This window comes from Podarcis melisellensis, assembly GCF_964234715.1.
Source record: "Podarcis melisellensis genome assembly, chromosome: 11".
NCBI lineage: Eukaryota > Metazoa > Chordata > Lepidosauria > Squamata > Lacertidae > Podarcis > Podarcis melisellensis.
In genome coordinates this window covers 36,014,691-36,031,499 of record NC_138543.1, presented here as the reverse complement: position 1 = coordinate 36,031,499, position 16,809 = coordinate 36,014,691, and the positions used below count along the sequence as shown (strand labels likewise).

At 42.2% G+C, this 16,809-nt stretch overlaps 1 protein-coding gene and 1 long non-coding RNA gene across 3 annotated transcripts in view; one reads left to right on the top strand and one right to left on the bottom strand.

The window, feature by feature from the left end:
* LOC309379919 overlaps positions 1–16,809 on the bottom strand; it is a 281,744-nt gene that overhangs the window by 3,603 nt on the left and 261,332 nt on the right. The gene's annotated exons all lie outside the window — the stretch shown is intronic.
* Positions 939–16,809, top strand: part of ARSB (arylsulfatase B) — a 74,074-nt gene continuing 58,203 nt past the window's right edge. Inside the window, exons 1-4 of one of the 2 annotated variants that reach the window (XM_081929396.1) lie at positions 939–1,712; positions 9,334–9,520; positions 13,359–13,549; positions 15,444–15,651. In XM_081929396.1, coding sequence (XP_081785522.1) covers positions 1,200–1,712; positions 9,334–9,520; positions 13,359–13,549; positions 15,444–15,651 — 1,099 coding nt within the window. In that variant the 5' untranslated portion in view covers positions 939–1,199. The remainder of the gene's footprint in view (positions 1,713–9,333; positions 9,521–13,358; positions 13,550–15,443; positions 15,652–16,809) is intronic. The other variant, XM_081929395.1, reaches the window with a different exon arrangement.

The window sequence follows — 16,809 nt, the reverse complement described above, 5'->3', positions numbered from 1 at the left end:
GAGTGAGATTTGCATGTGGGAGTGTGCTATTTTGGGGAGATGCTATTGTGAAAGAAAGTTTAGGCACAGCTGCCTCCTTAGTTATTTTGCTTAGCAAATGATGCTTTAATATATTCTGATTGTACTTTTGTCTTTGATTTTTTACTTGTAATGTTTACTGATGTTGATATTTTGTTTCACTGTTAATGGTGCTGCTTTAAATGTGAATCTTTATTACATTTCTGTGTATGATTGTTATTTGCAATGTTCTTTTCTAGTATTTTGTAATATTTGTATTTGATGTTGTATGATGTGCTGTAAACTGCTTAGAGATTTTCTTTCCCCATGCGACCTAAAACAGAATAGAAATAATAAAGTAAGATTCCTATGCTTCTAAGCCAGCTTTATAAACATCAGATCCATATAAGACAAGCACCTGTTAGTTTAGTGTTTTCTACAATAATAAACCTTGTTATTCTTCCATTTCTGCTGTTCTCAACATGGGTTCAGGATGTCCAGAGCACACTTGTAAGAGTTCTTAGGTTACGGCTTCCCTCCTTCACCCATTTGCAGTCACTAGATTTACCTAAGCCTGAATTACAGGTTTTGCCTTTAACTGTCCTAGTAATCTTGGGCTCCCAGCCAACAGATAACAGTCATGGTTTCCAGTAGGGCCTGTAATCTTAACTCACTGCAGCTCAGCACAGTGCCTAAGGCATGGGTAGGCAAACTAAGGCCCGGGGACTGGATCTGGCCCAATCGCCTTCTAAATCTGGCCCGCAGATGGTCCAGGAATTAGTGTATTTTTACATGAATAGAATGTGTGCTTTTATTTAAATGCATCTCTGGGTTATTTGTGGGGCATAGGAATTCATTCATCCCCCCCCCCCCCCAAAGATTGCTGACCCCTGGGCTAAGTCAAAGGATTGGGCCGTTCATAGAATAATACTGCTGTGTTCTGCTTTAATATTTCCATTTTTTTACCAGATGGTTTCTTTTTCATGGCTCTTTCACTTCAGCTGAAACATTCCCTTACAAGATTTCAAAATAAAACATTACTAAAGGAAGCCCATTTATGAGATGCACATTTTAACCAGCAGAATTAACAAGAGAATGAAACAATATCGTAAGCCTAGGGAAGGCACCAAAAGGATGTGGCAGCTGTTGCTGCAGCAGCAGGTCTTCCCTGGGGTACCCCCTTCCACCCCTAGCCCCGGACCATGTACAGTACTGCTCTGTACTTCTTTAAGCCCTCTGGACAGACGCAGGCTGGGGAAGGAGAGGGAGACGGGCAGGCTGGTGGTTCCTGTTTCATTTCGCTCCGGAGGGGCGGAGCTGACTGTGATTGGCTTCCTCCAGGGTGGGCGGACCATTTGCCCTCGGAGGCAGACTTGCAGGTCCCTGTGCCCTTCCTGCCCTGTGAGTTCCTGCTGGGGCTGGCGGAGGACTTAGGGATGCTCCAGCGGTTGGTGTTCGGGCGCTGCTCGCCCCCGGGGCTGCTGCTGCTGCTATGCTTGGCGTGCACGTGCCCGAGCGCTGCGCCTCGGCGGCCCGTCAACTTGGTCTTCGTGTTGGCCGACGACCTGGGCTGGGGCGACGTCGGCTGGCACGGCTCCGAGATCCGCACCCCGACCCTGGACGCGCTGGGGGCGGGCGGCGTGCGCCTGGAGAGCTACTACACGCAGCCGCTGTGCACCCCGTCGCGCAGCCAGCTGCTCACCGGCAGGTACCAGGTAGGTGGGAAAACGGGATTGGACTTGCCCACGCGAAGGGCTTAGAGACTGAGGGAGGGACGTGTAGAAACTGTGGCTGAGGTGCTTGTGTCTTCCCGCCCCGGCATCTCTCCCTCGCCGTCGGTGGATTCCTGTCAGAATCTAAGCCTAACTTTCTAGCCCTCGCGGTTGCAGTTCGAATGAGTGGTTTCTAAAACTTAGGAACTGCTGAGGTCTTTGCATATTGACCCATCTTAATTATCAGGGATATGCAATTTTTTTTTCTGATTTGAAAGTCACGCCCAAATCATGAGAGCGCTTCATTCGTTTAGCGCGTCACGTGTGTTTGTGTCTGTCCAGAAAGGTGACGAGCTACAGTCAAAAAGAGTTTCCTGTCAGAGCTGACTGAACATCTGAAGGTTGAGGTTTGGGGGTTGTATTTCTGGGCAAAGTATTTGTAGTTTTCTTTGCCCGTTGTTCTAAAAGTTATTAGCTCTTAACATTGAGAGGGCCAATATTCCCCTCCCGGCCCGTATGCCCTGTAAACCTTAGCCCAATGATATATTTTGCAAAAATGCACGACGAATTCCTAGTACTGTATTGTTTTCCTAGTGCAAAGATACCATAGGAATAGATAATTATCTGGTTTGGGGAGACCTCTAGTGGCTGTTTAATATGCATTTCAGTAAGAGGTCAGGATTGTGTCTTTTGTAAACTTCTATAATTTGTTAGGGAAAGCAACGTGTAATAATGAATGTACTTTATTTTTGCATATCAGCAAGCAGTGTTTTCCAGTGAACAACATATATTTTTAAGGGAAGGAGGAGCCACAAAGCTCCTTTCGGTTTGCATGTCAGCATCATGAATGAAACATTTTATCAGCAGAGCTGAGAAAGGAAACAGCTGATTAAAACTTAGCCTTCTCTCCTCAAGTTTCAGCGGCTGCCTCAGATCTAACTAACTTTCTAATTGTTGGTGTTTCCTGCTGCCTATGATTCTGGGATTATCTCATAAAGGGGATGTGTGCCAATCACTCCGCTAGGAAGCCTGGTGTTTGGATTTGGGGCAGGGGTGCAGGGAGAAAGCAAAAGAAATGGTGCAACTGGTGGCATTTCTTGCAGAAGCCCATATTGTAGCAAACCGATTGAATTCTAAAGTGCTGCAACACTCACGCTCCTTTACCTTATCCTGCTGGCAACGGAAACTGCTTACACAAGCAGATGCTAGTGTTAGCTAGTCCTACCACAGGCTGGACACTATTCAAGCTGTTGTTAGGCAACCTGGAGAATTAGTTCTGGGACTGCATCTCATTCTTTAGCAGCAGTGAGGAGGAACTTTAGTTAAGCGACAGAGGGCATGCTTTGCATCCACAAGGTCCCAGGTTCAATCCCTGCCTTCTTTAGTTAAAAGAATCAGGAAGCAACTGGTGTGAAAGCCCCCTGCCTGGGACGCCAAAAAGCTGCCGCCATTCACAGGTGGCTTCATTTGGATGTAATGATAAACCATGCTGAAGCCCTGCTTTCTTTTACAAACCATGAGATGCCCCACAGATTATTAAACAAACTTCGAAGTCTGGTTTGTTTTCCAGCTGCTACTGTTTAGCCAGTTTTCCAGCTGCTCCTGCCTCCTGCCTTTGTAGTTTGCCTTGTAGTTTGGTGAGCTTAGGTGGTCATATAAATTGTGGTTAAGGAAAAGTGCTCAGTTTGCTATGTTTAAAAGAAACTAAGCTATGAGCCAATAACTGTGGTTTCAGATCATGGTTTTGTAGGTAATAGACAAAACAAAGTTCAGCTGCTGGGCAGTGTTCACACATAATGCTGTGCCATGGTTTAGTAAACCATGCCCTAGTGTTATGTGCAAAACAGGGCAATGAATATTGTTTAAATCACAACCTTCCTTATACAAGATTGCAAACCCACCTATAAATTGACAATATAAGCCTGATTAAGATGGTTGGTGCAACCAGTCATTTGACTGGTGACGAAGGAGGTCGATTCCAGCCCCCTGCCTTCTCCAAACATATTGTCCTGGCAGCATTAGCTATATGGATTGACAGATGGCACACACAAAGGAAGAAGGATTGGAGCCTTTGATTTCTTATGACAATAGAGTTGTTCATAGTTAGGACTCTGTATGCTACTTGCAGTTCATTCATTCATCAATGTCCAATTTGAGAAAAGGAGAACTTAAACTATGCCCCATCTCTTTCACACTCTGGAAAGCTCTATAGCTTAGGATGGGCCTGTAGCTCAATATTAGAGCATCTGCTCTGCTTGCATAATAGTCCAAGTTCAGTCCCCGGTATTTCTAGTCAGGCCTGAGGGAGTTCCCTGTCTGAAACGCTGGAAAGTTTCCAACAGTCAATGTAGCTAGTGCTGAGCTACATGTCAGCGTCTGATTGGTAGGCAAATGCATGCACAACCTTTACTACTTGCAACTATCTCTGCTGTGGAGCTTCTATTCCTTTCCCCCCAACTTTTGGGGTTTATTAGCCCAAACATCAAGGGGTTTGTTTTTTTTTTGCAAGGGTTATCCAATTGCTTTGCAGCTGCAAATTCAGATCCAAGTAGCAGTAGTACAGGAACAGGTAATAGTTAACATGAGATACAACATTGCTTAAAAAATATATATATTCATGAGTACTAAGTTGCTATTTCTCAAATATTTCTCTTACTTTGTTAATATTGCAACTCAGGGACACAGCGTGAGTCCCCCACCCCTGCAAAGGGTTTTGCAGACATGTCGTGAAAGGGCCAGCAGTGTCCCCCATCTTCAAGACTAACCACAAAGCCACTTCCTTCCCCCCTCTCCTCCCAATCTTTAGTAGATATAATTCACCATTCCTAGCACAGGTGCCGTACTGTTATTTTCATAAAGGAATGAATGTCATACATGTTTCTCTTTTTAAAACTCATTTGCTCAATTCATTATGCAGTTATTTCTTTTAGATATAGGCCTTTCACAAATTGTGTTTTGTTTTATCTGTGATCCATAACCTACTTTGCTTTTCTCCCTGCGGTTAATCACTCTTTACAGCCTTTGAAGAAGATCATAGCCAGAGGCTAAATATTTGACCAGATGTTCTCCTTATCTACTCCTGCATTTTTCCTATTTCAGTAGGTTTTAAAAACAAAATATTTTCTAGATAGGAGCTGTTCTGGTAAGACCTTGTAAGCCATAAGAGACTCTGCTACTGGGACATTTGGGGAAATGTTCTGCAGCAGCCCTATGGTTCCTGATACTGGATATGCAGCATTTTTCACCAGTCATGACCGGGTGACCTGAGAAATCAATAGGGGCCTGGCTGGTTCTACATACCCTTTGCTTCAGCTTCCTTGGATTCCCTATTTAGGCTGGGAACAATACAGATTTCTTGCCTTGGACCATGTCTTATTCTGGCCCTTTGATCTTCATCTGCCCTGCTGTGATCCCAGCCTATTCCATCCTGACTGGGCTTTTGTGACCCAGTTATTTCATGATGTGTAGAGATGTCTTAGACTTTTGCTTTTGTATCAGTAACTAGTGGTCAGTTGCTATGATAGCAAGGGAAGGAGAGCTGGTATATCTGGAAGAAGTCCTGGAGGGCACCTCACCACCCTGATTTGCTCCCCGGCTGAAATGAAAGGTAGTCATCTCATATTTCCTAATAGTGACCCAGAGGGCAATTTTATTTCCTCTTCTGTTTTAAGTATAGGGTAGTGGTTTCTTCACAAGGATGTTCTGTGTTCTACATCCACTCTTTGAAGCATGAGGCCTCTGAACACTTGCAAGGAATCACAGTTGGGGAGAGACCTGTTACATCCAGTTCCCACTTTAATACATTGGTACCTCGGGTTAAATACTTAACCTGAAACTGTTCTTAACCTGAAGCACCACTTTAGCTAATGGGGCCTCCTGCTGCTGCCATGCCGCCGGAGCACGATTTCTGTTCTCATCCTGAAGCAAAGTTCTTAACCCGAGATACTATTTCTGGGTTAGCAGAGTCTGTAGCCTGAAGTGTATGTAACCCAAGGTACCACTATATATTAGCAACACCAATCAGCCCTGCAGCATGAAAAAGAAAAAAAACCTCCTAATCTTGCTCACCTATGATGTGCACATTTAATTCCCGTCTCTCACACAGGAGGGCAGATTCTACCAACAGGCTCTCCCTGGGGGTAGAAACCAATTCTATCTTCCTGAAGCCAGTAGACAAAATATGTATGAAACCCATATTATAATAGCCAGAGCCTGAAGAAGAAAGAATAGAAATGTGCTACAAACCTGGCATACAGTACTCATTTCCCTCCTGTCTCCCACCCAGAGGAAAGAGATCAATGGCAACAGGTCCTCACCTGGAACATGAAGCAATTTCCATTCTCCTTCCACTAGTTTCCCCACCAGCAGATAATAAAAATTCTACACAACTCATATAAGCTAGGAGGTTGCAGAAAAATGTGGAGTTATACAACTTCATATTTTTATATAAGTCTAGCTTAAAACAACAGGTCAACAGAACCTTGTGATGTCCCCAAAGAGACAGTTCCATTTGGTGTCTTCCCTTTGGGGTGGCCTCCACCCTCACTCTGCCTGGTGTTAGCCTCTCACATCATATGAGCTGGATGCTTTATAGCTGAATATTCTTTCCATGAGCATCTGGGTGGCCACAGTGAGAATGGGAGGCTCGACTAGATAGACATTTGGCTTGATAAACAAGGCTCTCTTTTTGTTCTTTCATGGGAGCAAATGGCTACTTTGAGCCCTTTTATTTCAGCCAGTCTGTCCATAAATTGAAAACCTGGGGAATGAGCACAAGGTAAGTACAGTGATTTTTCTCTCCTCTGTCTAAGGAGCCTTTGTGTGTGCGCGCTCCCTCTCTCTTTAGTTCGCCTTTTTATTTTGGTTGATATAAAAGAGGGGGGGAGCTAATTTAAAACAGTAGTAGTAAAAAACAGTCTGGGGTGTTAGCCATTCCTCTGTTGATCATCCCCCTTGTCTTGCTAAAACTGCCCTATAGTTTCATATATATTTTCAGAGCTTTTTATTTCCTGAAAGGAAGCCATCTATGTCAATTCAGCCTGGCCATCTGCTTTCCAATCAGAAATGGAAATTTATATTTTACTGCATTGGCAAGTGATATTGACCGCCCCTGTCAGTTGCTCATGAAAACCTGCGGCCAGGTGCTTTTCACCCTCCCTAGCAAGCGGCACTCCATTTCCATCGCTGGTAGGGCAGGCTAGAGAATTTGCGGGGAACAGTGGACGATTTTGAAACAATTTAAAATACCTTTTTTTTTTTACATGAAAAGAGCCCAATGGAAAATATGTCTTACTTGGTTCCCAGTTCATAGCCATTTTCAAAAATCACCTAAAGAAAGATTAATCCTGTGATCTTATTGATGTTAGTCCTCTGCTATTCCTTCCTTACACTTGATCATAAATCTGTTGTTAGATCACCGTTCAGAGTTGCATGTGACAGTTTTGAAGATTTTCGTATTAACCTTCTCAGAAGTATAATAAAACCAGAAGACTAGAGCACCTTCATAGTGTTTTTTAAATGTGCAATACATATTTGACAGTGATTTTTACTTGAGAGAGGCATGCAAAGATATGTAAATTGATGCTTTGCTTTCTTTAGAATTTTTAATAAATCTGGCTGTGCATGAAACTCATCTTTGCTGTCTCTAGATGGTTGGTGGGTCATCTGTTAAGGAAGTCAAATAATGCATTTGGGCTTTCTGGCAATAACAGTGAATTTTCTTTTCAGATTATATTTCCATTTTATGTTTATGTTCAGTTTCAGTAGCTCCCTTGATTCTTTGCTTTCTAAAGCCAGCTAGAATCCTCCATTTGGGTAATCTTCAAGCTCACTGGTTCTTCTGATTATTATGTTTGGCTGGCAAAAATCTCCTCATTTTGCTAGATGATATAATTTTGGCTAATTATGATACATTTGGTATTCCTCTTTTAAGAACTGCCTTCCAAAATAGCTTAATGAAACCATGACTGGAAAAATTAGATACAAGTATTTGTCATTTCTGTGGTTAGTGGTTCAGAAGCAGGAAACAGATTTTGCATTTAATTGAAGCTTGCAACTTTGGGGAGGACTTTGAGAGAAGCGCAAAACATTTCACAAGTGTATGTTGTAATGTTGTACAGGTGTACGTGGCATTTGATGGAGGAGTTGAATGCAAAGTGTTAGGGAACAGAATGTTTTAATAGTCCTGCATGTGACAGATTTGATGATCATGAGATTCTGTTTTGAATAGTAATCAGATTCCAACTTTAGGAAGGCCACAAAACTTCATTCCCTCTTCATGACTGAAAGCAGTGATGGCCTACAGCAACATGGGGGAGCCACCATACCTCAGGTCTAATTTGGTTGTTAACACCATTTGAAGCAAACTGTGCCCGTATGTGATCATATGATGTCAGAAGCAAAGCTCTGTCATCTCCAATCTAAGCTCTAAGGGCAAAGTTGGAGATAAGGGATCTATTGTCTCCCATCTTAGCACTAAGCATTACAGCTCTGAGAACAGAGAGAAACCTGTGCCTGCCACCAGCTTGAAATTAGAATTTCCTGTTGTCATATGATGCCAGGTGATTGACATATGAATGGCCTTGCCCACCTGTCAACAGTGGCCTGCAGAGGGTGGGCAAATTCTGGATCCAACCTTTGGGCTGCAAAGGTTTTCTGGAGGTTGAGTAACTTACTGTGGGCCCCATTCTATGCAGACATTTGTACCCTTTTGCGCTCTGTCACTGGGTGCAAGTCAACATTGCACAATTACTGATGTTCCACCTGCACAAGCATATCAGCTTGCCAGACAGAATGAACCCCCATTTCCTTCCGTGTGCTGTCCTGGACCCACTCTGTTCTCCAGACCCACTCAGGGCCAATTTCAGTCAGCACACAGTGGAGAAGGGGTGGGGAGAAGCACGAATGTTCAAGCGGAAGCCCTTACACAGGGGAGGAGCCCTCTGAATCAGGCCAAAGGTCCATCTAGTCCAGCATCCTGTGCCTAAAGATAGGTAATAAAGGCACCAGGTGGGCCTCCCTGGGGAGAGCATTCTACAAGCGGAGAGCCACCATAGGAAAGTCCTATTCTTGAGTTGCCACCCTCTGGACCTCTCATGAAGGAGGTGCTTGAAGAAGGGTCTCAGATGGTGATTGCAGGATCTGGGTTCGTTCATATGGAGAGAGGCAGTCCTTGAGATATTGTGGTCCTCCATAAGGACACTGACCAGGGAGTAAGCTCTGCTGAGCACAGTGGAGCTTGCTTCTAAGAAAACATTTATTAGAATGGCGCTGTTGAGTATCCTTCAGTTGGGTGGCAGCTCCGTTTTCAAGCTGCAGCAGGTACCTTTCCCTCATAACTCCTATGTGATAGACATGGCACTTCTGTGTTTTGCTTCCTTTCATTTGGATTCATAGCCTAGATGTCCTGCAAATGTACACCAATTACTTTTAAGTGATTTCCCACCCTGCACACAGTTGCTGCTTATTTTTCAGTATTTCTAAGATGTGTAAAGTTTCATTATTGATCTGGGTATGTTAGATTTGTTTTCCTCTAAATATGAACGTGTTGCTGTGCAGATAGCGCTGCCTGCGCATCAGAAAATTATGGTGTAACCGATGTGTAAGGTACACTTGTTTTCATTAGATCCATACAGGTTTACAGCATGAAATAATTTGGCCGTGTCAGCCCAGCTGTGTCCCACTGCATGAAAAACTCCTGCCTGAGCTACTTAAAGAGGCAGGATATGTTACCCACATGGTGGGAAAGTGGCATTTAGGAATGTACAGAAAAGAATGCCTTCCAACCCGCAGAGGATTTGATACTTACTTTGGTAAGTGACGTTTACTTTATTCCTCCTTCGTTTTCATTGGATGGTCCAGCAGTCAATAATTTGTTCTGGCTTAGGAAGAACGTAAGATGAGCCTGCTGGTTCATCCCAGTGGCTGATCTAGTCCAGCATCCTGTTCTCACATTGGCCAACCAGATATCTGTGGAAAGCCTGAAAACAGAACCTGAGCACAAGAACAGTCTCCCCACTTGTGATTCCCAGCTACTGTCACTCAGAGGCATCAGAGGTATAACTTAGCCATCATGGCTAACATTTCCCTTAAAGCAGCGTTTCCCAACCTAGTGGCTTCCAGATGTTTTGGGCTCCAAATCCCAATTAGCTCATCTTGGAGCATGGCCAGCCATTGGGCCAGGATGATGGGAGCTGTAGTTGAAAACACCTGGATGGTACCAGATTGGGGGAAGCTGCTATGGAGGCTTTGGGGGATGGTGTAACAGCATGAGGAGGACAAAGGCATAAGGTGCTAATTTCTACCGAGTACAGAAGTCTGATGCATCAGGGATGTTGCCTTATTCTGCCTCTGAGATAATGATTTCTCAAAAGTTGTTGCAGGGGCCTTTTGTGACCATGGAGGCATTGACTTGTGTCACTGATTTGTATCTGCGATACCAGATACCAGAACAAGAATCACAGCTGAAGGACTCTGTATTCAGAAAACCTTAGCTGGGGAATTAGAGCTTGTGTTCTATCACTAAGTTATGTCCAACTTATAACCTCTCTGTGGCATGGAATTTTCTGGATGTGAAGCGCTGGATGGGATGAGTTGAAATGATGAGTTTTGTGTGGTGGATTAAGTGAAAAGAAAAATAATAGCATACAATGTAAATGCATGGAATGTATGAAATACTGAATAGATTTGATTTTTCTTCTGCCTTCCATTCAGAAATAAGAGAAAATGTGTATGGAACACATTTATAGTACAGGAAATGTCTCTGTCTCCCAGAAACAATATTGTCACATGCTTGTGGAGCAGAAATTGCCTGCTTTTTACTGGGCTCTTGTTGGCTGTCTTCAGGGACCATGTGTCTTTGTTCTTGGTTTGTTCCATCATTTTACTATTATGGATGGCCATGCAAATGAGTTATGAATTATAATGAAAATCTTGGGTGCAGTCCAACCAAGGGCATTGCTAAATCCTTAAAAGCCTAAAGGCACAGGACCGTGACACAGATTTGCATAACATTTGCAGATGCTAATTTATATGTATAGATTTAGGCTGACTGTCAGGGAAAATCGCTTAATAAGCAAGTTAAAAAAGACAAAATTAAGTTTTTTTTAAAGGGAAAGAGGTAGGATATATGGGGCATGGTGCAAAAGACTTCGGCTCAGGTCCCCAGGGCCATACCTTTACAACAGAATCCAGCAGAAGAGACTCAGTTAGTGGACTAGATTCCTCCCTGCCCCACCTTCAGCCTCCTGCATGCCCTAAAAATCTATTGAAGGAGCATGGGGGCAGGAAGAAGAGGAGAAGGGCAAGCCCCATTGCATAAGCAGAAGTCTCCTGCAACACTGGATGTCATACATTGATTGCAAACTGATAATCAGTTGTCAAAGAAATAAGCAACTATCTGACTTTTAGAAGACATCTGTTTTTAATGTTTGATGTTTTATTGTGTTTTTAAAATTCTGTTGGGAGCCACCCAGAGTGGCTGGGGAAACACAGCCAGATGGGCAGGGTATAAATTCAGTTACAGATAGGTAGCCGTGTTGGTCTGCCATAGTCAAAACAAAAAAATTTCCTTCCAGTAGCACCTTAAAGACCAACTAAGTTAGTTCTTGGTATGAGCTTTCGTGTGCATGCACACTTCTTCAGATACACTGAAGAAGCTATTTCTAGCTGTTTTACTACAAAGGAATTTCAGAAATAGACTGGAAAGAGAAGCTGCTGAATTGCAACTTATCACCAAACTTAAAACCATGGAGAGACCTGGTCTGAACAAAGACATTGGATTCTTATCTCATTATACATGACAAAGCCATTTTTCACCTTCTCACCCCTTGCTTTTTCCTGTAAGACCTATTGCAGAGTCGTCAACAGGCTCATCACAGCTATCTGCCAATCACCCATTCCCACCACCCTTCTGAGTAATACCCCTCCCCACCTTCTCACTATATAGAAGGGTCTGGAAACTTCTGTTTCAGTGTATCTGAAGAAGTGTGCATGCACACGAAAGCTCATACCAAGAACTAACTTAGTTGGTCTTTAAGGTGCTACTGGAAGGGTATAAATTATTATTATTGTTGTTGTTATTGTTATTATTGTTATTATTTTATTTATTATAGAGCTGGATGTGGGAATTTAAGATAGTAGGATCTGAACCTTACAAAGACAAGGGAAGACTGACTTGGGTACAATAGCCATAATGGTCAAATTGAGGGGTTCCCCCAAATACAATTTTGAAAGACAATAAAATGCATTGTAGGATTTCCCCTTTTGTATAGAAATGTGCATTTTTCACAGTTAACACAAGCTCCTTACACAATGTTGTTTCAGTGTTGTCAGGTGCAATTCCAGAAAAAAATTAAAAAATTGGAAACGTCAAAGGCCATGTTTAGGTAACTGAGGGTGTAACCCATGCTATATTGTGGCATTGGTACACTGCTAATTTCAATTACGGTATCTTTTGAATGTTTAATATCTGTTTTTGCCTACCTTTTATTGATAATTCTGTTTTTGTTTGTAATAAAATCTCTAAATTATTTAAAATCAAGTGGCATAAACATTTTGTTAAATATAATAAAGAAATATAGGACTTTCATTTGCTCGGTGTGACTGCAAACCGGAGGAGCTGCCTATTAACTCTTACTATCCATTGGTGTTAACCCTGATTTGTGTCTGTTAAATGACACTAATTTGTGGCAAGCTAGCTGCAGAAGGATTTTATTTGGAAATCCTTCTGTTCTGTTTGGAAATGGGGATACTTTATTCTGGAGAGACTGTCTCACTCACCAGTTGGTGTCAGCAGGAGATTGGGAATGTTTGAATAGCTTGCATGAAAAATACTCTTTGCAACATAGAAATAGCTTAGTAATTCTACCTTCAGCTGCAAGAATTATTATAGGGTTTTTGTTTCATTTTGTGTTATCTTGGCTGCTGTGGCTTTTCATCTTTGACGTTCCATCATTTCAGTTTCAAAATCTCTCATGCACTTGCCAATTTAAAAGCATCATTGGACTCCTATTAACCATGCAAGCATGGAAGCAGATGTTAACGGTTTTTGTTTTTAGTTTTTTAATGGTGGGGATGAGAGAGTTTGCCAAATGATTTGTTGACTTGTTTTATAAAAACAATCCTATTTAGTCCTGGTATTCCGCCCCCTCCCGCAGGTGTACCAGTCCAGGTAAATTCCTCCTTTTTACTGACTTGCAAATCTTACTGCCATTCTGCTTTTAAAGACTCTTCTACTGAAATTGTCACAGGCATGATTATCTGTTGATTTCTTGGTGGTGGTTTCCTGTTTGTGGAATGCCCTCCCCGGCGAGGCATGTCTCCCTCCCTCATTATTGGCTTTCAATATAAATTTTAAAACATTCCTGTTTATCCAGGCTGAAGGATACTGACCATGGCAACCATGAAATTTGCAGCTTTGAGGGTATGTGATGGTTTTTAAAAAGTTTAGATACTCTAAAAGTTTTAGAGTGTTTTTTTTATTTTGTTTGCTAATGTTTTAAATATGTTTTATTTTAAATTGTATTGTTTAAACATTTTGATGTTTGCTTCCTTGGGCTCCTTTGAGAGGAAGGGTGGGAAGAGAAATGTAATGAGTACATAAATTTAATGAATACATAAAAAGAGAGACTTAATATTTCTCTTTTTTAGGTTACCTTCTTGGAAGTGAAGATTACTATTCTCACGAGCGCTGTGTGCCCATTGAAGCGAAGAACGTAACTCGATGTGCTCTTGATTTTCGAGAGGGAGAAGAAGTTGCAGATGGATTTAAAGACATGTACTCTACTAATGTGTTTACAGAAAGAGCAGTAGATCTTATAGCTAATCACCAGACCGAGAAGGTACAATTCTGTCTCTTTCTTAAATTATAAAGTTGTAATTAATACATTTTGATGCACTTAGGATCAGACGCTTTGGTGCAGCTACCTGTTCTTAGTCCCATTATAGTTGTAAGTTCATAATCGGGAATTTAACAACATATTAGGGGGAAGACATTGACAGGTCTGTCCTACAAAATAGATCAGAAAGAAACTGAATTCAGTTTCTCAAACATTTTCTTTGGTTTTTCTGTTCCTTGCATGATAAATTTGATAGAGCAGCTTCAAAATACTGTAATGTTAGTTTGTTTAAATCTCGGCGGCAAAACTTGTACCAGTGCTATCTGCTTGCAGCACCTGTGGCTGCCAGTGTGATGTAGTGAACAGTGTTGTGCTTGATGGTTGCATTGGTTCAGATCCTTCTTCATTCACTGGCTCCCTGTGGCCGTAACTGTGGCTGCAATCCTATACATGATTGTCTGGTAAACAACCCCCTTTAACTCAGTGGGACTGACTTCACCTGCAAAGGATTTCCATGTATGCCTCTGCCACATCACTCTTAGGTCTCTCATTACCTAAGGTTGGTGTGGAGATAAAGTTGGATGAACCTTATGTATGCTGCCTTTAGGTCCTTGGTAGAAAACCATGTATGTTATTATTAATATTGCATTGATATTATTAATATCAATACATTGTTAAACCAGGTGATCAATTAGATATTATTATTAAATATCAGTACAGTGGTACCTTGGTTCTCAAACAACTTGGTTCTCAAATGCCGAAAACCTGGAAGTAAGTGTTCCAGTTTTTGAATGTTTTTCGGAAGCCAAATGTCCAATGTGGCTGTTGGCTGTTGTTTCTGGGGCACCACCAATCAGAAGCCACATCTTGGTTTTCGAACAGACTTCCAGAATAGATTAAGTTTGGTGCTTTTGTTTTTGCTATTTGCGTTTTTGTGGCTTTTCGGTTAATTTGTTTTTGTGACTGTGTGGAACCCAGTTCAGCTACTGATTGATTGATTGTGTGACTGTGGAAATGGATAAAAGTCCCCCATCCAAACAATGACTATCATCAGTGCAGGTAAGAAATAATAATAGTTTTTATTTTTATCACCTACAATACTGTCTTATTTATTTTATAGTACAGTACATTGATGATTGCTTTCATTTTATGGATCAATGGTCTTGTTAGATAGTTTTGCATTACTTTCTATGGGAAAGCGCGCCTTGGTTTTGGAATGCTTTGGTTTTGGAATGGACTTCCGGAAAGGATTAAGTTTGAGAACCAAGGTACCACCGAAATGTTAAATATTAACATTATTATTAAATATTAATCTAAACCACTTAATGTTAAACATCTCAAAGCAATAAACAGTAAAAACTATTAATATAAACCACAAAAAGAAATGAAAGATGCAGTACAATACCCTAAGGTACAAACAGGGAGAAGTCCAGCTTTAGTGGCCCAGGAAAAACAGAGAAAAGAAAGTTTCATCTTTAAAAGATGTCTCAGGCAGATTACACAAATAGTACTCACTGTCCTGCACCACTAATGTAGCATGTCTGACCCAATTACTGGTGTGCCCTGCTCTTAAATATTTCTAGACTTCCCTAATGAAAGCAAAAATTGAATTTGAAGGTCTGCCTGGAGTTAGATCAGCTTATGGCCCTCCAGATGTTGTTGGACAGCAACTCTCATCATCCTTGACTGCTGGCCATTCTGGCTGGGGCCAATGGAGTCTGGCAACATCATAAAAATGGGGATGTCTTCAATTAAATATTCTTTTATCCTTGAGAACTGAAGACAGAAGGCAGGAAGGAAGCCAGTAGTTGCAGCTGGAAGCTTATCAGCCAGTATGCTGATTATGGCATTTAATGATGCAGTCTCTTTTTTTGGTGTTGTGCCTTTTTTGCGACAGCCTCTCTTCCTCTACCTTGCTCTGCAATCAGTCCACGAGCCTCTTCAAGTACCTGAGAAATACATAGAGCCATATTCTTTTATCAAAGACAAAAAGAGACGCAAATATGCGGGAATGGTGTCTATTATGGATGAAGCTGTGGGAAATGTCACTGCAGCCCTGAAGAAGTACGGCCTTTGGAACAACACGGTTCTAATATTTTCTACAGGTAAGATTAACAATTAGATATACGCACATATTATTGGCAATTTTCTGTTGGCTATTAAGCTGATTATCTAGCAGGGAAAATGGAGGTTGGAAAAGAATGCCGAAGGCTTACTTGGTATCTGTGTAAGAAATGTAACCCCCCCCCAAAAAAAAAATCATAAAACTCTTAATAAACCATCCCTGCAATCCTAAGACACAGCTACCCATTCTGTTGGCTACAACAGAATGCTTCTGTCAGCAGGGGCAGTTGGAGGGGGCTAGGAAAGATTTGTGGGCACCACGTTGGTGACCCTTGAGAAGAAAAGCAGTCCAGAGCTAAAGCTGCGTCGGTGAGATTCTGCAACCAAAGAACACATGTGCTTCTTCTTTACTTTGCACGACACCTGGAAAAAAAGACCCAAGTTGCTTTGCTTTGTTGCAGTCTTGATATGATAGGGCAATTTGCAGCATTTACATTGATAAATACTACTGCAATTAATCCTACTTGTAGCCAAAATTGCAGTGGCAGTTTCCGTGTGCTGGAGGGGGGGGGGAGGAGTTCTGAAGTGGGGAGCTGGCTCCTTGTGTGAGGCTCACACAGATGCCGCAGTTTGAGCCTGGGGCCATCTGCATTCCAAGCAGATGCTGTCTGTGCCACTGAGCTATGGCCCTTAGCCTGCTGTTTGTCGTGGCTTCTTAATGTGTACAGTCATACTTTGGGTTAAAGATGCTTCAGGTTGCGTTTTTTTGGGTTGCGGATCGCTGAAACCCGGAAGTACCGGAACAAATTACTTCCGGGTTTTGGCAATCGCACATGCGCAGAAGGCTAAATCGTGCTTTGTGCATGCGCAGATGTGCTGAATCACAACCCACACGTGCGCAGACACGCCACTGTGGGTTGCGGACGCTGCAGGTTGCGAATGTGCATCCCGCACAGATCACGTTCGCAACCCAAGCGTCCACTGTACCCATGTAGTCAAATATTATAGTAAACATGCTTCTGTTTTAGTGCTAAATACCGGAAAGTGTGGGAAGCAATAAGTGGGGCTTCCACCTAACAGAGGCTTAACGGTTGCTTGATAGGCAGAAATTCAACAGACTTACCTGTTCCAGGCAAAAAAATAAAATTATGGGGAAGGTTGATGTACTTTATAATTGTCACAAGAGGGCGCCATAAGAT